We start from the raw sequence: 22,772 nt of genomic DNA on the forward strand, positions 1-22,772 counted from the left end.
CATCACACCTTTTTATTTGTCATTTTTATTTATATAAAATAAAACATGAGTATTTATTTGGTTTTATTAAGTATGTAAAACATAGTATAACATTTATACTATTTAGAGCATAGCCCTTTTCGCCTTTTCAAATGCTTTAAGTGCTGGCAAATGCTAAAAAAAGAAAAAACCTAAGAACTGTGACAATGAAAATAAACATTTAAGATAAGTAATATGAAAAGCATTAAATCTGTTTTTATCTTTAAACACTTTGAAACCAGCAGGACTTTGGTGTACAGTGCAGACAAACACACTGGGAGTACAGAAATACACTCATACTTGCACACTTAACTAGATTTGCGTTCAGCTCCCTGATAGAATTATATAAGGCATTAACAGTAAAGTACTTTCAAGCACCTAAGTCACAGCGCAGAGATGACACTGAATACTGTAACATCAGTGATGTGTGTCAGATATTGTGCAGAGAAATTGCAACATTATGACATTTAACACAGACAGTAACTCCTTCTATTTTTAGCAGCTTCCAATGCAATGAGTAAGCTGAGTACATGGTTAACATGAAGATACAATGTAGAAATGAAATCTGATTTCCAGATTGGTAGAGAAGGTATACAAGCAATTATTCAGAGTTGGTGGAGAAGACAAACAAATCAGAAGCATAAATGTAAACAGGAACATTTCTGAAAACAAGCTGTCTTGTTTCCTCAACTTTGTTAGATAAAAAAAAATAGTTAATAAATAGAAATCAACATGATCAGAAGTTATTTAAAATACTGACAGATGATTTTGACATTTAGATTATTTTGGCAAGCGTAAAAAAAATATACAAAATAAACATTTCTGAACACTTAAAATCTTACACTAATGAATACCACTAAACCAATGACCAACAATTACGTAACTGACCAATAATAGTGCTAAGAAAAATGTAATAAATTACATTCCAACAGTTAAAGGAGCTTAAACATCATTGTGAGACAAAGGCAATATTGGCAAAATTGGACTAGGCTAAATCTGACTCTTCTTCACATTCATGTAAGAGCAGCACAGTTATTCTCTGCAATAGTGTGTAACAGATGGGTGGCAGGGTGGCTAAGTGGGAAGCACTGCCCCTCACAGCAAGAAGGTCCTGAGTTCGATCTCCAGGTGGGGCGGTCCGGGTCCTTTCTGTGCGGAGTTTGCATGTTCTCCCCGTGTCTGCGTGGGTTTCCTCCGGGTACTCCGGTTTCCTCCCACAGTCCAAAAACATGCAGCTAATCGGAGACACTGAATTGTACTATACGCACCTAGCCGCTAAAATGCACGAACCAGTGCATTGTAGTGCCGGTCCCAAGCCCGGATAAATAGGGAGGGTTGTGTCAGGAAGGGCATCCGGCGTAAAAATTGTGCCAAATCAATGCGGATTATGATCCGCCGAGAGCCGACCCCGGAATCGAACGGGACAAAGGCAGAGGAAGAAGAAGAATAGTGTGTAACAGATGAAGCTCAGGTGGATATGTGCCAACAATAACTACTGCAATATTTTGACCCAAAGCCGACTGTTAAGGTAGAGTATAATTCACCATCAAATATTAGCTAATGTTGCTTGTGTGTTAAAGATAGCTTCATCATATAGCTGGTGTCCATTCTAGTTAGTAGGTAAATTCACCTACATTTTCACAAAAAGCCTGAAAAGCACTACTAGCTACTGTCTTATCAGAAGCAGAGTTCTGTATGTCATCCTTGCTCCAGTCATGGCACTGACAGTGATCAGCCATAACATTAAAACCACCTCCTTGTTTCTACACTCACTGTCCATTTTATCAGCTCCACTTACCATATAGAAGCACTTTTCAGTTCTACAATTACTGACTGTAGTCCATCTGTTTCTCTACATATATTTTTAGCCTGCTTTCACCCTGTTCTTCAATGGTCAGGACCACCACAGAGCAGGTATTATTTGGGTGGTGGATCATTCTCATCACTGCAGTGACACTGACATGGTGCTGGTATGAGTGAATCAGACACAGCAGCGCTGCTGGAGTTTTAAATACCGTGTCCACTCCCTGTCCACTCTATTAGACACTCCTACCTAGTTGGTCCACCTTGTAGATGTAAAGTCAGAGACGATCGCTCATCTATTGCTGCTGTTTGTTATCAGTGGTCACAGGACACTGCCCATGGGGCACTGTTGGCTGGATATTTTTGGTTGGTGGACTATTCTCTGTCCAGCAGTGACAGTGATGTGTTTAAAAACTACATCAGCATTGCTGTGTCTTATCCACTCATACCAGCACAACACACACTAACACACCACCACCATGTCAGTGTCACTGCAGTGCTGAGAATGATCCAACACCCAAATAATACCTGCTCTGTAGTGGTTCTGGGAGAGTCCTGACCATTGAAGAACAGCATGAAAGGGGGCTAACAAAGCATGCAGAAAAACAGATGGACTACAGTCAGTAATTGTAGAACTACAAAGTGCTTCTATATGGTAAGTGGAGCTGATAAAATGGACAGTGAGTGTAGAAACAAGGTGGTTTTAATGTTATGACTGATCAGTGTATATGTTTAATAAGAGCGTCTTTCTCTTTTTTATGTTCATTAAGGTCTTGCTGATAAAAAAATAGTGGTGTTTTTATATTTCCATGGGTGTGTGGGCTTTTTGAATAAAGATTAAATAATCTGTCATGTTTAGCTGCTTTTACAGTGGAAAACGCTGCAGAATGCCAAATCTAAACATTAATGCAGAAAAGGTTTCTAAAAGTCAGACCTCCAAAAATCAATACAGTTTAGCATCTCCTCTGGAAACATTTGATTAATAAGGTACAGTAATAAGGTACAGTATATTACCTTATTGATCTGACTATTTAAAGGCATAATATTTCCTCTTGAAATAAAATAAAAGCATTTGACAGTCGAATGGTCATTAAATATTATTTAGGTTACAAAACTAGTGAGCATAATAATTATTTATTTGATACAGGCCACAAAGAGCGTATACTAACTTAGCTACTCAGGGCGTGGTAAGTCATACAGTGGTGACACGCTCAGTTTCTACCACAGGCTGCTTGTCCTTTTCTTCTGCAGATACCGGGATTCTTTGTCTATCAGAGGCTGAAAGTTCATGTGTAGCGGGGGTATATGCCGATAGCTCTTCTTGTGCTGCAACACGCCGATCAAGCCAGTAGAAAGATATCATGAGGTATAAAGCTGATGAAACCACTGTGATAGTGCAGGCCACAAACATGTACGTGTAGAGACCAGTGCTGTCCACCAGCCAGCCTAAACCAAAGAAAAAAAAAACAGACATAACAGGTCAATTTTAACCTTGGGCTGCATTACTGGTCAGGTTTGTTTGTTTAATTCTTAACGCCATGTCAGCTGCTATGGCTGTTATCATGACTAGCTAATAGATAATTTAACCGTGAAAGTGGTGCATATGTGCATATAGTGGTTAAGAGTGTTTGTGTGACTATGTATGACTAATATATAACTTTTATGCCAGTTTTAATTGCAAGTGATTCCAAGAATTTAATCAGTTTTTAGGGGAGTACTGACATTAAGATTTGCTTGTAGCTGTTTGTATTGTAGAATTTTGTTCTGATGGTGTTCATTTGTTGGCACGAGTAGAGGATGTGTTTAATAGAAGTTCTCGATTTACAGAGGGGGCAAGTGGGGGCCTCGTCTTCTTTTAGCAAGTATGTATGGGCCAATTTGGTGTGTCCTATGCGGCATTTTGTGTATATACATTGTTCCTGGCGTTGTTTGGGGTTTTAAGCTCTATCAGCATTTATGGTAGGGTTAAATTCGTATAGTGTGTTGGTGTATGCTTTTATGGCTGGTCTGAGATCAGATGTTGGGTAAGAACATTGTTGGAGCGAAGATGTTATGGCTTGCTTTGCTATCAAGTCTGCTTTTTCATTTCATTTAAGGCCACAGTGTCCTGGGATCCAGCAGAACTTTATGTCATGGCCTCAGCTTTTCAGTTGCTTTAGTTTTGGGTGTGTGGAATCATGAGATGCTAAATCTTGAGGACAGGCTTTTGAATCTGTGCAGACACTGGTCAGGTAAGCTGAATCCAGGCCATTTTTGTAATCCCTTCACCACCACCCCTCTTCAGATGACTATACAGACTTTGTACCATTGTATACAGTGGGGCCAAAAAGTATTTAGTCAGCCACTGATTGTGCAGGTTCTCCTACTTAGAAAGATGAGAGAGGTCTGTAATTTTCATCATAGGTACACTTCAACTATGAGAGACAAAATGAGGAAAACAAATCCAGGAAATCACATTGTAGGATTTTTAAAGAATTTATTTGTAAATTAAGGTGGAAAATAAGTATTTGGTCACCCACAAACAAGCAAGATTTCTGGCTCTCACAGACCTGTAACTTCTTCTTTAAGAAGCTCTTCTGTCCTCCACTCGTTACCTGTATTAATGGCACCTGTTTGACCTCGTTATCTGTATAAAAGACACCTGTCCAAAGCCTCAAACAGTCAGACTCCAAACTCAACCATGGCCAAGACCAAAGCGCTGTCAGAGGACACCAGGAAGAAAATTGTAGACCTGCACCAGGCTGGGAAGTGTGAATCTACAATAGGCAAGCAGGTTGGTGTGAATAAATCAACTGTGGGAGCAATTGTAAGAAAATGGAAGACATACAAGACCATTGATAATCTCCCTCGATCTGGGGCCCCATGCAAGATCTCATCCCGTGGGGTCAAAATGATCATGAAAACGGTGAACAAAAATCCCAGAACTACACGGAGGGACCTGATGAATGACCTGCAGAGAGCTGGGACCAAAGTAACAAAGGCTACCATCAGTAACACACTACGTCGAGAGGGACTCAAATCCTGCAGTGCCAGGCGTGTCCCCCTGCTTAAGCCAGTACATGTCCAGGCCCGTCTGAAGTTTGCCAGAGAGCATATGGATGATCCAGAAGAGGATTGGGAGAATATCATGTGGTCAGATGAAACCAAAATGGAACTTTTTGGTAAAAAAAAAACTCAACTCGTCGTGTTTGGAGGAAGAAGAATGCTGAGTTGCATCCCAAGAACACCATACCTACTGTGAAGCATGGGGGTGGAAACATCATGCTTTGGGGCTGTTTTTCTGCAAAGGGGACAGGACGACTGATCCGTGTTAAGGGAAGAATGAACGGGGCCATGTATCGTGAGATTTTAAGCCAAAACCTGCTTCCATCAGTGAGAGCATTGAAGATGGAACGTGGCTGGGTCTTCCAGCATGACAATGATCCCAAACACACCGCTCGGGCAACGAAGGAGTGGCTCCGTAAAAAGCATTTCAAGGTCCTGGAGTGTCCTAGCCAGTCTCCAGACCTCAACCCCATAGAAAATTTGTGGAGGGAGCTGAAAGTCCGTGTTGCCCAGCGACAGCCCCAAAACATCACTGCTCTAGAGGAGATCTGCATGGAGGAATGGGCCAAAATACCAGCTACAGTGTGTGCAAACCTGGTGAAGACTTACAGGAAACGTTTGACCTCTGTCATTGCCAACAAAGGTTATGTTACAAAGTATTGAGTTGAACTTTTGTTATTGACCAAATACTTATTTTCCACCATAATTTACAAATAAATTCTTTAAAAATCCTAGTGTGATTTCCTGGATTTTTTTTTTCTCATTTTGTCTCTCATAGTTGAAGTGTACCTATGATGAAAATTACAGACCTCTCTCATCTTTCTAAGTAGGAGAACTTGCACAATCAGTGGCTGACTAAATACTTTTGCCCCCACTGTAGTTATGTTTATTATAGTGTGTTATTTAGCAATTGCTTTGCACATTAGACTCTTTCGGCCCTAATTAGCACTTAATGCACTGTAAGAATGCAAGCTTTATGCAAATTAAAGTAACAAATGCATTTTTTTCTACTAATTATAAAAATGTATTTTTAGAGCTGACTTTCCTCTTTTATTTTAAAGTAGAAACTGACATTTCAGGCACCCAGGTGGCACAGCGGGATATTCCACTAGCACACCAGTGCCGAGATTCTGAACTCCTCGGTTCGAAACTCGGTGTTGCAACCAGTTGCATCCAGTGGGCATAATTGGCAGTGCCTGTAGCAGACTCTATGTAGGTGGGGTCTTCAAACACTGTGCAAGGACCCTGATTAGCAGATAAAGGCACCTGTGCAGAAGCATGAGTGAATAAGAAAAGGGTCCGCTAAGGACTGCGCACGGGTTAGAAGAACCGTGAGCAGGAAATATACCTTCCTCGAGTGCAATCAGGGATCCCCAGCAGCGGAAGACAGATTGACTATGCTAAGTCAGGAGAAAAATGGGGGGGGGAAACTGACGTTTTGTCTGCAGAATGTACACAGAACATGCTAGACATGAGTCTGTTATTTCCCCAATAGAAAGTTACTTACCAATGTTATTTTATTTATCTGTTTGTATTCTGTAAGTGCATATGTATATTTAGAATAATTGTAGTTGTATTAAATATAAAAATTTTTATTAATACGTATAAGGGGAAGCCCCTTATTTAATGTTTACTTTAAAAAAATGATGCCTTTAATATACCATCTGTTTTAAAAGTATATAAACTATATTGGCTGAAACTGTCATGTCATAGTGGCATTCTGTACATTTGGAGAATTTTACCCAAAGCAACTTTTAATTGTGACCATTCACATAGCAAGCAATTGAGGGTTAGGGGCCTTGCTCAAGGGTCCAACAGTGACAACTTGGCAGATGTGGGACTTGAACCAGCAACCTTCTAATAACTGGTCTGATACATCTAGAGATTAAACAGACCTAGAGATTAATCATACAAAATTACCATGTAATTAAGTAAAAGGGATTGATGTAATAGACGTCTAGTAATAATAATAAAGGTAGATGGAAGGCTTTTATTATATACACATGTAGATATACTTGTGTACAGTATAAAGAAATTCATTTTCCTCATATCCCAACTTGTGCCAAAAGGACCTTGCTCTTGAGCCCAACAGTAACTGCATAGCAGAGCCAGGATTCAAACCCACAACTTTCAGATTGATATCCAAAGCTCTACCCACTAGACCTGCACTGTCCCATTAGTCTACAGGCGTGTACATTATACTGGATGAATAAATACTTTCAATTAAAAATTTCCTGACGTCTCTCAAGTGATCCGATTTACTGACGTGAGAAGGTTTTATTATGCAGCTACTGGACAGTTGGCATGGTGCTCACACAACCCAGCCAGTTCAAGCAACTCAGCCAGTTTCAGCCAGCCAGGTTTAGGAGAGCCCAGGGCCCTGGCACCTGCCCTAAGGCTTTCCTTTCACATGCAAGGAACATTCCATTCTTTTTCCATTCCCTTCCGTGTACATCCACAAGTCGGCACGAGAACAAACACACGCATAAAATGTAGCAGCAGGAGAGAAACTGAACAGATCCGCTCTGAAGCACATAACTTAATTGGTGAGCATTATTGTGCTGGTTGTAATGAACAACTGTACTTTTAAGCAGAACTTATATGTATTAGTGTTTAGTTTTGATCTGTTGTGGAAACCTGGTTGTGCTGTGTTTTGTTTAAGTGGGTTTTAGGTTGTCAGATGCGTGTTTGGACAAAGACACATTACATGATACATTACTACAGTCTAAACATTAAATGCTGAAAGTTGTCATTCGTGTTTTACAAACATATAAGGAAGAGGAAATCGGGTGAGCGCTCCATCATTACAGTGGATGAAGAGAAAATATTGGTTCAAATTAGGGGTGGGTTTATAAAATCGATTTTTCGATTCGAATCGATCTTTATTTGAACGATCCGATATCGATTCATATAAACGCGAGATCGATCTTTTAAATACGCCCCTTTTTACGGTGCACACGGAAATCTGTTACCCCCTTTAATTAAAGTGTTTTTTCATGCAACGAGATCTGACCTGCACATCAGTTTAGCATGGCAGAAGCTCAAGTTATGACCACTACACGATTTTTGCACTGATTTTCGCTCGGCGACGGGTACCAACCTTCGGGATTCGGGAGGAACTCGGTGTTCGCTCTGCGATCAAAACTCGGCTCTCAATCAATGTGAGAAACAGCGAGGGGAAACACAGGGGAGAGGTTGGAAACAGGTGGTGGAGCGCAATATAGTTTCTATCAGAATACATCAGCACACGAGTTTTACAGTATTTCTGACCTGATCGTTCTCTACAAAACAAAATATTTATTAACCTTCAACTCACTATAGAACAAGCCATGCTGCTCGTGTTGCCAAATCCACTCAGATTCATTTATTTCATCAGCGCACAAACTTTGATCGTTCGCTACTTGTTGATGTGCATGTTTGGACGTGGTATCATTAAACCTTTCATCACTTCTCACGTGTGTTTTCGTGACAAAACGTAGTTTTGGAGACCAGAGAAGCTCGCCTGTGATTCCCCCTGGTGATAGATGGTGTAGTGTAAAACCCCCCATCGCCGATCATTCGTGTAGTGTGAACATTACAGCGACCAGGTGTTAATCAGAGTGTTGTGTAGTGTAAACTTGGCATAAGCTGTTCAACAGCCAGGTGTATGTTTACATTACATTTACAATGTTGTAGTGTGTCAGACATATAAAATAATAATAAAAAATGAATGTTACTGTTTTCTGTTTTGGATTAATTATTTATGTAAACAAAATACACAAATATTTTTAATAATGAGTGTTCTTTGTACAATTATCACATTCGTTCTCTGAACATCTGTACATATTTAAACAAAACCTGTTAATGTAACTCAAATATGCCTAAATGTGTTGAATCGAAATCGAATCGAAATCGAATCGAAAATCGAATCAAAAATCAAATCAAAAATCGAATCGAAAATCGAAGATCGAATCGAAACCTTGTGAATCGGAATCGAATCGATCCAGGAAATTAGTGGCGATTCCCAGCCCTAGTTCAAATCATACCTGAGTAAACAGAGTAAAAACTACTGAATAAATGATTACAGAACCAGAGAAGGAACTATTTATCTACTAGCCTACTTCTTAGACAGGTTTTCTCACCCCAGCAGAAAGCAGACATGACAAGACAGGGTAGAATAAAGTAAAAAATTTACTATGTTATTCAAAGTATACCACATGGACAAATGTAATTGGACACCTGATCATGACATCTGAACAGCCTGTTTGACCACCCATTCCAAAACATGTTGTAATGTGTGCACTGATGTTGGACTAGAGGATCGATCAATCAATATTCTAATTCATTGCACAGGTTTTTAATGGGGTGCATGTCAGGCACCAATCTTATCAAACCATGTACCTGCTGGAACAGGATGCTGGAACAGGAAAATATCCTTTGTTGTTATAAGAAGAATGCCTTTATTTGTCATATATACATATACAGGTGTACAGTACGGTGAAATTATTTTTTTGCATATCCTAGCTTGTTTGGAAGCTGGGGCATTGTACAGTGCCCCTGGAGCAGACAGGGTTAAGGGCCTTGCTCAGGGGTCCAAAAGTGGCTGCAAAGCTGAGCCTGGATTTGAACCGACAATCTTCCGACTGATAGCCCAAAGCTCTACCCACTAGGCTCCCAGAGATGGTTTTCTATTTAACAGGTTCTTCCAACTCAGCACGGGAATTTACGACTGACTGCTGAGCAGACATCCCAAGTCTCCCAGAAGTTCGGGAGGCTCCCGCATATACATAGCGCCTGATACATAACCTGATGCCCGCAAGTCAGATAAAATCTCCCGGAATCTAGAACGAGCGGCCAGGAGCGCGAACACACATGCGCACACACACACACACACGCAGGCAACACAGACTTTTTTCCCCGATCGCGTATTAAATCCGTTATCTGATATACAATCTAGTGCACTATGTAGGGGACATAAATTCATTATCTGATATACAATTTAGTGCACTATGTAGGGAACATAATTAATTATGTTATACACTATCTAGTGCACTATGTAAGGAACACAAATCATCATCTAGTTATACCTTGTAGTGCACTATGTAGTGAACATGAATGCGTTATCTAATACACTATCTAGTGCACTATATTGTGAACATGAATGCGTTATTTAATACACGATCTAGTGTACTATGTAGGGAACATAAATCTGTAATCTGAAATACAATCTAGTGCACTGTGTAGGGAACATAAATCCGTTATCTGATATACAATTTAGTGCACTATGTAGGGAACCTAAATCCGTTAACTAATACGCTACCTAAAGCATTATGTAAGAAACATAAGTCTATTATCTAGTACACTATCTAGTGCACTAAGTAAGGAACATAAATTCTTTTCTAATATACAATCTAGTGCACTATGTAGGGAACATAAATCTATTATCTTTCACACTATCTAGTGCACTATGTAGTACACATTAATGTGTTTGTGACACGAACAGTTAGCTTAGTAGCTCAGTTAGCAGCTCCTAAAAGTTCTGTTATCACCCATATCCTTTGGTGTGTGTGAGAGGTTTTTTGGCTTTTTCTTTTTTTTTTTTTGGGGCTTGGGGGGTTGGGGTCAAGATCCGTGTCCGGGGGTACCTCCCTGCAATGAGTTTTTGCAACTTGGGATGTCTGGCTGAGTTCTGTTTACCTCCCTGACCAAGGCCTTTCTTGCCCGGCTACCCAATGTGACTCGAATACCAACACACAGAAATTTCAAGGTTGTGCAAACCTTCCTTCACTTCAAAATTATCAAGGCCAGTGTTATCCTGGGAACACACAAAGCCTGAGATATTGCTCTGTGTCCTCGCCCTGATCTGTGCCTTGCCACAATAAGTTCACGAAGGTCAACAGACTTTACTATAATAATGCGTACATTGTGGGACCCTGTAGACCCATATGTGTGCCTTTCCAAATTATGTACAAAGAATTTAGATTGCAACAGGAAGACTAAGTGAGTTCTAGACACATCTCCTGCATAAATCAAGCACACTGGATTCACCCGGCCACAAAGGGTCTGATTGCTTTGGTAAACATGAAATTCCATAATTTATTAATATTCCGCTAGCACACCAGCACCGAGTTTCTGAATTCCTCGGTTTGAAACTCGGTGTTGCCACCGGTCGGCTGGGCACCATCTGGCGGGCATAATTGGCAGTGCCTGCAGCAGATACTAATTGGCCACAGTTTCTGCAGGGTGGGGGCCGGACTATGTGTTGGTGGGTGGGGTTTCATATGCTGTGTAAGGACCCTGATTGGCGGAAGAGACACCTGTGCAGATAGCACGGGTGAGAAGAGGAGGGCTGTGCACAAGTTGGAAGAGGCGTGTACAGTGACGTGCTCTCCTTGGATGCAATCTGGTATCTCTCAGCAGCAGAAGACAAAATTGAGTGCGCTAAATCGAAAGGAAAATGGGCTGAAAATAAAAGCTGAAAAAGTAAAAACTTTGTCACTTCATTATAGGTAAAGGGCAGATTGCCAGTTCAAGCCTCACCACTGCCAGGTTGCCACTGTTGGACACTTGAGCAAGGCCCTTAACCCTAAATTGCTTAGATTGTATACTGTCACAGTACTGTCACTTTGGATAAAAGCTTCTGCTAAATTGCAAAAACATAGCCTTCACTCACTGTCTATAGGGAGTTTTTTATGTTCTCTATGTCTATGGAATACTCCGATTTCTTCCAAAAACATTCAGAAGGTAGATTATCTGCTCTAAATTGACCCAAAATGTGTGTGTATGTGTGTGATTGAGTGTGTAAAATTTGTAAATGTTATTGTTGTACCTGCTAAGGGCGGCCCAATCAGCAGCGTGACACTCTCCATGATAGACAGCAGGCCAAGTGCCGAAGGGAACCTGCTCATCTCCACTATATCCATCAGCACAGTGAACATTAGAGATCCCACCATGCTCATGGACAGTCCGTAACTGATTACATAAGCCAAAAGAACCGGAAAAGACGCAGAGATACAGCAGATGCTGTTGCTCAGTCCGTTCAGTAGCAGCGCACCTGAAAACACGTAAACATGGCGGCCCTTAAACCAGGGCATGCTAAAGAGAATGCCGGCAGGTGGCCTCACAAAAATGTTTATGAAACCCAAGACAGAGAGGAGTAGGGCAGCGCGGCTCAACTCCATTCCGTTATCTGTAGCGTAAGGTACGAGGAACACCAGCGGCACCACGAAGCCCAGCATCATCCAGGTAATGCCCAGTGAGAAGACACGAAAGTGAAGGTTACTGCAGAATAAGTCAAAGGCCATGTGTTTATGGAAAGAGGACGTTAAACTCTTCCACGCTGCCCACATCTGTCCCTTCAGTCGCTCCTCAGCCAGTGGTGCAGTGCTCTTGTTTTTTTCCTTGGGTTGTCTGCGTTTTCGCGGCCTCAGAGGCCTCATGACAGCACCGCAGACACAGCAGTTAAGAAGCACAGCACCCAGCACAAGGAAACTGCCCCTCCAGCCCAGCTGACTGTGCAGATAGTGACCCAGGAAGGGCAACGTGCACAGGCCCAGAGCTGTGCCTGTAGATGACATGGCGTTGGCGAAGGCACGGCGGCGGACAAAATAGTGACCCAGGATAGTGACGGCAGGCTGGAAGCTGAAACAAAAGCCAAGACCTGAGAGAGAAAAAATATTTGGTATCATTACGGTTTCTACTGATGATATTTAATATATTTTAAATCTAGTTTTAAATCTATTACAAGTTGGTAAAAAATAATTTAATTAATAAATATTTCATACTTTGTGCAACATTTCTTTGCCAACATTACAGCATCTTAGAGTCTTTCTTTAGATAATAATCAGAATAATAATAGATAAATAATAATAATAATAATAAAGAAATAATAATAATAATAATAATAATAATAACAATAATAAAATAATAATAATAGAGAAATAATAATAATAGATAAATAATAATAATAGAAAAATAATAATAATAATAATAATAATGGAGAAATAATAATAATAATAATAATAATAATAATAATAGAAAAATAATAATAATAGAAAAATAATAATAATAATAATAATGGAGAAATTATAATAATAATAAAATAATAATAATAATAAGAGAAATAATAATGATAATAATAATAATAATAATAGAGAAATAATAGTAATAATAATAGAGAAATAATAATAATAATTGTAATAATAATAATAATGGAGAAATAATAATAATGGAGAAATTAATAATAATAATGGAGAAATTAATAATAATAATAATAATAATAATCATAATCATAATCATAATCATAATAATAATCATAATAATAATGGAGAAATAATAATAATATGGAAATCCAGAGCAAGGCAATCAAGTATTCATTTAAATTTTTTGACACTTAAGAGTCAACAGTGCTACTCAAGTTAATTCATTTAATCATTCATTGTTTGTTTGCCACTGTTTCATCCTCGTCAGAGTGGTGGTGGTGAGTCTGATTAATTAGGTGAAAGGTAGTAAACATTCTGGACAGGTCACCAGCTCATCACAAGGCAGACACACACACATATTTAAACTGGGCAATTTTTAGTAGCTCTAATTAACCTGACTGCATGTCTTTGGATTTGTGTGAGAAAACCCACATTGACACAAGGAGAACATGCAAACTCCATACAGAAAGGAACCTGGACACCAGGCTGGGGAATCAAACTTCTCTTGCTGTGAAACAACAGTGCTACCCACTGCACCACCCCACAGTGCCATGTTTCCTTTTAAGGGCCTTTATTTTCTACCCGAATCCTGTCATGGAACATACGTTTCTGTGCCTTGCTCCACACAACTGTTATAAACAACCTTAAAACATAAAAATACACTGGAACCACCTGAAGATAAGTGATACACCTATAACTACTAGCTAAACAGTAGTTATACTGCATGTTTTACTATTTATTTATTTATCAGAATTTTTATGTCATGTTTTACACAGTCTGGGTACATTTATGACAGGACAGGTCGTTACTGGATACACAAGATTCATCAGTTTAATCTTAAACACACGGACAATTTTGTATCTCCAATTCACCTCACTTGCACGTCTTTGGACTGTGGGAGGAAACCCACACAGACATGGGGAGAACATGCAAACACCACAACGAAAGGACCCAAACCGCACCACCAGGGAATCGAACTCAGGACCTTCTTGCTGTGAGGCGACAGTGCTACCCACCTTACCACTGTGCCGCCCATGTTTTTACTAAATAAACCATTAGTAAGAAGCACAGTGATTAAAGGAACTAGAGAAGATCTTTAGATGTAAAGATTTGTCTTTTCGAAGAAATATCAAAGTGGTCCTTAGATGTGAAAGCTGGACAGTAAAAAAACAGGACATGAGAAAAATCAATGCCTTTGATCTGTGGTACTGGCAAAAACTTGGACAGCAAAGTAGACAAACAAATGGATCCTTGACCAAATCAATCCCAACCTCTCACAAATAAACCCAGATAACCAAACTGAAGCTCTTATTTTGGACACATTGTGAGAAGAATACATTATAGCCATTCTTTTGAAAAGGCTTCTCAGATGACTTTAAAATATGTCTGTGGAAATTTGTGTCCATTTAGTCAAATAAAGCATTAGTATGGCTGGACATCAATACACATATTGGTCAAGAACTCAACTGATGTTCCAGTTCATTCCAAACCTCTATTTCTGTCTCATCTCAACGTTAAACCTGGTTCACGTCACAGTTGCAGTAGCCTCGAAGAAAGTACAGGTGCATTTTGTTTGTATTTTATGAAAGAAAATGCTTTAGAGGTGGTGTCTCATGGTAGATTTGGGAAGATTTGGACCCTCCCATTTATGCAAATTTCCTAATTCTTGGAATTCTTGGAATTCTTTTTGCTTCAATAATAACCCCCCTTACTGTGTGTAGGAGCAAAACACACGTTCGTGTCTGGGCAGGTTTATTACAGCCCCACTTCTTAGTAATTCCTTTTACAATTAGTGTGAGTATATTTTGATTGTTCTAGCCATTGTCTGATTTCTGAAGTCCAACAAAGTTTTGTACATTTTTATACTCCTATATTAATTAGTTATAATGACACTAATGAATAAATTATTTAAAAACAAAAAAATTATAAATAAATTATAAATGAGAACATGCTCGGAGCAGTCGGGTGGTGCAGTGATAAAATACTGTACATGGGTTCGATTGCCTATGTCTAAGGAGGGGGTAGCCAAACAGCCTAGTCATTGGGAGGTGCACTTATCAGTTGGCCTTCAGTGCTAGTCCCAAATATGAATAAAAATTAGGACGGTGGTGTGAGAAGGAACATCTGATGTTTAATGATCCGCTAGGGCAACCCCGAAAGAAAAAAATTAGAGTATGCTTCAGTAATACATTGTAATGGGTATTACACCTAGGAGCAAATCAGATGAGCAAATACAGCTACGAGAATGTTTAACTTGTGATTAAAAAAGAATTCAGATAAAATAACAGCATAGAACAATTCTATGTAATTACATAATGATTTAATTCACATTGTTAAGTCACAAATATTTTGTCTGTGTAGCATGTACTGACCTGTAATAACCCCAGCTGTGATGTAAAGCTCCATGATGGAATGTGAAAAAGAGCTTGACGCCATTCCTAAACCGCTTAGTACTCCTCCTATCATCACAGTTGCCCTGCAACCGAATCGTTCCACTAATATACTGCACAAAGGACCTAAGAAACACAAGATGAATGTTAAAAGCTCAAACAAATCTTAGAAACGGGGGATTAAATACTATAATCATCTGGTCTTTCTTTACAAAAGTACAGTAAGAGGAAAGAGATTAGAACCACTGTACAGCAAACAGCAAGCTTTTAGTAAACTAATTATTGCATGCTACAGGCTAGTCTTAACATTAGAACTACTGCTTTTAATTTAGATTCAGTTCATGGAAAATTAAAGCAGGAACATTGCATGATATACACTATATGGCCAAAAGTATTTGAACAGACCTATTAGATATCAGTTCCTGACAGGTGTAAGATTATATCAAACAAATTTGCTTCCAGCATTGTTGTATCGGTTTAGGGAAGGCCCTGTGCATGGTTTATTAAGTTTGATTTGGAGGAACTCTAGTGGCTTCACAGTAAAACCTGAATGTCCTTCACAGTGAAACCTGCTGAATGCAAATCTCATCCAATAGCACTACATGAGCACAAATTCTCTTTTGACTGTTTGGCCTCCAATCTTCACAAATGCACTCCACATGTTCGTGAAAAGCCACAACTATAAAACGAGAGATTTGAAATATAACCTATAGCTTCCCTTTGACTTTGGCACATCTAGAAAGGTTGGACCAAAGTTAAATGACTCAGATGAATGACTCCGACCTTTTTAAAACACGGCATATCAAAAAATAAACATTGCATGATATACACTATATGGCCAAAAGTATTTGAACAGACCTATTAGATATCAGTTCCTGACAGGTGTAAGATTCTATCAAACAAATTTGCTTCCAGCATTGTTGTATCGGTTTAGGGAAGGCCCTGTGCATGGTTTATTAAGTTTGATTTGGAGGAACTCTATAATTCTTGCATGCTACTGACTAGTCTTAACATCAGCACTATTAGTTCTATCAAACAATTATTTGCTTTCAGCTTTAGAAGGCCCTGTGTGTAAGGTGAGGTCCATAAAGACATGGTTTATTAAGTCTGATTTGGAGGAATGCTAGTGGGCTTCACAGTGAACACTTTAGGTTGAACTGGAATTCTGAATGCAGGACTCGTCCAATAGCACTACCTGAGCACAAATGCTCTTTTGACTGATTGGCCTTAAATCTCCACAGACACACTCCATATGTTCGTGAGAAGCCACTAACTAGGATGGGGTTTAACTATAAAATGAGTGCCCATGGTTTTGAAATATAACCTATAGTTTCCCTTTGACTTTGGAAGGTCGGACCACTAATGAGGTGAGTTAAATGACAAAACATGGCATATCAAAAAATAAACACTCCCACAATGCACTTTGAAGTTCTTTTGCATATTTAGTCCTAATGTACACATTCCACTAATACACTGCACAAAGGACCTGAGAAACACAAGATAAATGGTAAAAGCTTCTCAGAAACTGGGGATTAAATACTATAATCATGTGGTCTTTCTTTGTACAGTACAGTAAGAGGCAAGAGATTAGAACCACTGTTAACTAATTATTATCAGAACAATTAGTTATCAGATGCCAACAGGTGTAAAATTCTATCAAACAAATGATTTGCCTCCAGCATTGAAAGGCCCTGTGTGTAAAGTGAGATCCATAAAGACATAATTTAGCAAGTTTGATATGGAGGAACTTTAGTGAGCTTCACAGTGAAGACCTTTAAGTTGAACTGGAATGCTCAATGGCACTACCTGAGCACAAATGTTTTTTTGACCGATTGTCCTTCAGTCTCCACAGACACACTCCATATATTTGTGAAAAGCCTTTTAGAGAGGCCATTAAAGCCACAAGAATGGCTTTATAAAATGAGTGCCCATGATTTAAAAATATAACCTATAAGCTTCCCTTTGACTTTGGCACCTAGGAAGGTCGGACCACTAATGAGGTGAGTTAAATGACTCAGATGAATGACCTTTATAAAACATGGCATATCAAAAAATAAACACTCCCACAATGCACTTTGAAGGTTTTTTTTTTTTACGTATATAGTTCTAATGCACACAGTCATCGTGAGCTTGCAAACCTATGTGACAGATAACTACAAAGCCAATAGGGTGGCAGAGCAATAAAAAAACTTCTACAATGTATTCAGAATACAACAAATAGTTGGTTGTATTTAATTTAAAAAAATCAGCATTCAAAATACAGTTACTTTTTTTTATATATTTTATATATATATTTTTGAAGAATATTTGTAATACTTTAGGGTTGCCAGGGGCTGTCATGAATCCAGCCTCTCTGTGGTCCCTCATGTGTATGTGCTACGCCCCTATCTCTGGGCGGGTGCACATGTTTGAGATGGTTTTGTTTATGTTGTCAAGCAAACACCTGCTCATGAATATTGGACAATTAGCTAATTATCCACAGGATAATTAACCTTATTGCAGGGTAAATGCTGGAGGCATTTAAGGAAGATGCTGTGGGTATTTAAAGGGAGGCTATTATGTAACAATGGACTCAAGACTAGACATGAGGGTGGACACACATGCAGAGATGTTTATTATAGAAAACGCTAATTCAAAATAACTATAGACAAGACAGGGTACACAAGACACTAACACATGAACTATGCTAAATGCTAACTGCTAATGCTAATCTAAACACATGAAACATTACCCTTAACCTGTCCTAAACCCTAAGCTAACTAAAATTGCTTGTACGTATCAATAAATATTCTTTCTCTGTTCACTAAGACTACTAATATGTTTTCATATTTCCAAATGCAACTGTACATATCAGAGTTACGAAGCAAAAAAGATGTAAACTTATTACCACAACTTCCTTTTTTTCTTCACCAGAGGTAAAAAGTCAAAGGCAAGACACACAGAGATAATAAAATCTGACGCAACATTCAGTTCTCATGTTTCTCATTACACATCAATAATAAAAAACAAACACACAATCCTTGTAAATACTACATATTTTTAAATTTAAAAATCACTAATATATCAAGATATTACCTATGTGTTTGTGTATTGTTTATGTTATATATATATGGTCAAAACTATGTTGACTTGTACATCCTACTTAAAAACCAAGGACAATAATATAAAGTTCGCCTGAGTTTGCAGTTATAACAGCCTCCACTCTTCTAGAAAGGCTTGTAAAGTGGGAAGGTTATAAAGTGTGGGAAATTTTTTGAAACTATGCTCATTCTGTCAAATAAGCATTTGTGAGGTTAGGCAAAGATATTGAAAGTGTTGGGGTTAAATGATTTTGTTTGAAACAAAACTAAACCTCTATTATTAGTTTTATTACTCAGAATCAGAAGTTTAAGTTTAAGATGCAGTTTTGTGATTATATGCTTTAAAAATTAGAAACCAGCTTTCAGAAACATTCAGTCTACAAATGTTTTAAAGCTCCAGTTTTATACATTAATGATTTTTGGTTTGTGTCATGGTTTTAATTTAATAATTATTAAATACCACTTTGGCAAAGAGTAACCAAGAGTCCTTGATTATTTTAATACTGTAAAGTCAGGTCATCTCCAAAAAAGTTTAAACACTCTTGCTTTTCTAGGTTTTTTTTTTTGTCTTATAATAAAAGCAGTTTGCAAACCAAATTATACATGTGGGTCCTACTATATTTGATCTTCAAATACAAAATGAGATGATTATGATGATTACCTCCAGCATGCAGGACTGCTGTCATTATGGATGGCACCCATGATGTCTCACTATTGCTGGCACTAAACTCGACCTGAAGATCAGTGTAGAAAATGCCGATGCAGGATGGGAAAGCCAGAGTCAGGGCTAAAACTACGATGGTAGCCAGCAGCACCACCCAGCCCCAGCCTCCATCAGGAGAATCAAACGCCGCTGGTTGCTCCTGAGCCAGTGGGGTCTCTGCTCCGGCATCGTCGGCCTCGTCTGGTTCTGTATCACATGACCCTGGTGCTTGTTGAGGTGCCATAGTTGCTACCGGAGTGTGATCACCTGCCCCTTACTTCTGTCGCTGGGGTCGTCTCAGTGTGGGTTTAGATACATGGTTAATCATTTTTACATTCGTCTCAGGACCTCCAGATCTCCACTCCAACACCAAAAGCTCTCTGTAAGAAAAGATAAAATATTAGCTGAGCAATTACAGTCATCTACAAGACAGTCTGCACAATGTTTTTCCAGAAAAAGTTAAAACACTTTTTAAAAATACAACAAAAACTAAAATCTAGGCCGCTCAGGTGGCGCAGCGGTAAAGTACACTAGCTCACCAGAGTTGGGGTTTCGAATACATCGTATCGAACCTCAGCTCTGCCTTTCCGACTAGGCTGGGCGGCAGTATGAACAACGATTGGCTGTTGTTCTTAGGGGTAAGAAAGTCGGATCATAGGTCCTCATAACTGGTGCGACTGCGGCCCCTGCTGGCTGACTGATGGCGCCTGCACAGGGCTGAGGAATAATGCTGATGGGGGTGTGGCCCTCCGGTACGCACAGTCAGCACAGATAGTGCATTTTTCACCTGCACGAGTCGAGTTCATATACTTGACGGGCACTGTGCACGGAGGGCCACACCCCCATCAGCATTAAAAAAAACAACTAAAATCTATAAATCACTTTTCATTGCTTTCAATGACAAACTTATTTTTGTTTGTTAAATGTAAACAAACTTAGAAACGCACTCAGAAAGCTAAGCTATTTACCACTGCGTCACGTCGCCTTGTCTTTTAGATATACTTTTAAATAATTTGGAAACAAAAGGTGGTATTTGTCTTCAGTTGACAACTCCAAACATGTCTACTGGTGGCTTTTATGAGCCCTTTTATTTGTCCCCATAGTACATTTTGTTTTGGTTTTATTAGGAATTTAATGTCATGTTTTACACTTTGAATAGATTCATGACAGAACATGTAGTTACATGTTATATATGATTCATCACGTCTAGTTCAGTCTCAAATACCGTCACATACAATTATGTATTTCCAGTTTACCTAACCTACATGTCTATGGATCGTGGGAGGAAACCAGAGCTACCAGAGGCAACTCAGACACTGGAGACACTGAATAACAGCAGTTGTAGCCTAGCGGTTAATAAATGTAAATGTAAATGTGCAATGGATCTTTCCAGGTAAAATTGTGCATGGATGCAACAGGTTAACAACTTTTTGAAAGTTCCAAATGTGAATTATCAAAGGTGTGACATTACTAGTAAATGTTTAGAAGCTAGTCAAACACTGAGGGCAATTAATTTTGTTATATATGGTTATATATGATTCATCACGTCTAGTTCAGTCTCAAACACCGTCACATACAATTATGTATTTCCAGTTTACCTAACCTACATGTCTATGGATTGTGGGAGGAAACCAGAGCTACCAGAGGCAACTCAGACACTGTTAAGGGCAGTTGTAGCCTAGGTGCTGGACTAGCAATCAGAAGGTCACCGGTTCAAGCCCCACCACTGCCAGGTTGCCACTGTTGGGCCCTTGAGCAAGGCCCTTAACCCTCAATTGCTAAGACTGTCACAGAAATGTAAGTCGCTTTGGATAAAGGCGTCTGCTAAATGCCGAAAATGTAAATGTAAATGAGAACATGCGTAGGCCACAAAGAAAGGACCGGGACAGTATAACATGGGAACCAAACCCAGAATCTTCTTGCTGTGAGTCAGGAGTAACACTAAGCCTCTATAATAGAGGAACGTTAAAGGTCAGTTAGAGGGTTATAGAAAACTTTACTTAGCATAGAAAAGTGCAATTCACCATCTCGTAGATAACAGATAAACACTACATGATCTCCTCACCAACAACTGCATATCAATCACATGTGATCTGACCTTTATGAAAGTTGGTGGGTCATGCAATTAATAAAGTCGTACTGGATTTCAAATGTCATCAGAGATACAGTTTCAATTGGACCCTACTCACCCCAGTTGCAATTATCCTTCACCCTAATATCAACCCACTCCCAGGTACACATTACTCACAATCCCAAACCCAGGTAACCACATACAGTGTACACACAGTGTTCCCTGTGCTGTGCAGGGAAGCCCACAGTTATCCCAGGCTACAGTATGTTTCTGTAAAATCCTTAAACAATGTAATTGCATTTCAAAATCTTTATGTATTTAAAAACTATATATATGAGGCTGATATGTACACTATGTTCTCTGTGTTTACTTAGTCCAGTATAGGGCACTAAACTTCAGCAATGCTTAGTGCAGTTATAAATCCAGTTATAAGTTTCACTGAACACAGTACGTATAAAGCAGTGAGGAGATGAGGAGATAAAGAGATGCCCTAAAGGTGCAGAATTATTTACACTGTTGTGGCTGTAGTGCTTTGTGTATTTGAGTAAAAACAGGATCCTACCTTCAGTCAGAACAGTCGTCGGCATGTCTGCTCATGGCTCTGTAGCTGAAGCCGCTGTTTTATAAGACTCTATGGACGCTAAACACTGTGTCGAGCTGTTAGGTCGGTTAGTAGAACGTTCTAACCTCTTCCTGGTGCCTCCATGATGAGATTATAACGGGTTTAAACTGTACTGGAGGTGCAGTGTTGATCAGGCGGGCGCGGCTCCTTTAAATAGTACAGGCAGGCTGTGTGTAATGTGTAACGTGAGCTGAAGGCTGCGCGCTTGTTTTGTGCTGCTGTGCTGAGGCGTCATGGTGGCAGTTCCTGTGGCCCCAGGGCTGACGAAGGCGGAGAAAACGCATCATATAACCAGGATCTTTCGTAACACACGGCTTTATTTCGTCAAATGTGAAGTAAAGAAGTCATACACACACACTTCTGTCCGTTTGTCCATAGCAGACGTTCTGCAAACAATCTAAAGTACGATTTTTACCACATAGTCCGAAAAGGGCATCTGACCGTCGGGTTACATTTTGCTCCTCAGTTATAGGGTGGCCACTTTCATAACCCCCAGCAGGAGGACATAGAATAGAATTTAATATAATAGAATGCCTTTATTTGTCATATACATATACAGACGTGCAGTACAACGAAATTCTTTCTTCGTGTATCCCAGCTTGTTTCGGAAGCTGGGGTCAGAGCCAGTGGCGGCTCCTGCCAAATCTCTCAGGGGGGGCAATTGTTGCAATGATGGCCAAGGTGACCCGTTCAATGGGTAAATTAAAGCTTAAACAATTAACATCTTAAGTCATCTGTCAGTTTGCCCTCACAAATAACTTTGAACATGGAGAGAGACCAGCTTTGCCATTAATCATAAAATGAAGTAAAGCCTTCACACTAACAATTTAATTCAGTCTTCATCAGATAGCATTTTATTT

The 22,772-nt window shown here is 39.3% G+C and overlaps 1 protein-coding gene across 1 annotated transcript; it reads right to left on the reverse strand.

Annotated features, from left to right (window-relative positions):
* Positions 1–2,914: 2,914 nt before the first annotated feature.
* slc16a5a (solute carrier family 16 member 5a) lies at positions 2,915–22,033 on the reverse strand. Its single transcript, XM_063003708.1, has 5 exons — positions 21,853–22,033; positions 19,178–19,599; positions 15,419–15,562; positions 11,675–12,505; positions 2,915–3,267 (listed from the first exon to the last, which is right to left on the reverse strand). Exons 2-5 carry the CDS (start codon positions 19,461–19,463, stop codon positions 3,014–3,016), a joined length of 1,515 nt encoding a protein of 504 aa, XP_062859778.1. The 5' UTR covers positions 19,464–19,599; positions 21,853–22,033; the 3' UTR covers positions 2,915–3,013.
* Between the last annotated feature and the right edge of the window lie 739 nt (positions 22,034–22,772).

Source organism: Trichomycterus rosablanca, chromosome 10 (assembly GCF_030014385.1).
Source record: "Trichomycterus rosablanca isolate fTriRos1 chromosome 10, fTriRos1.hap1, whole genome shotgun sequence".
NCBI classification, from domain to species: domain Eukaryota; kingdom Metazoa; phylum Chordata; class Actinopteri; order Siluriformes; family Trichomycteridae; genus Trichomycterus; species Trichomycterus rosablanca.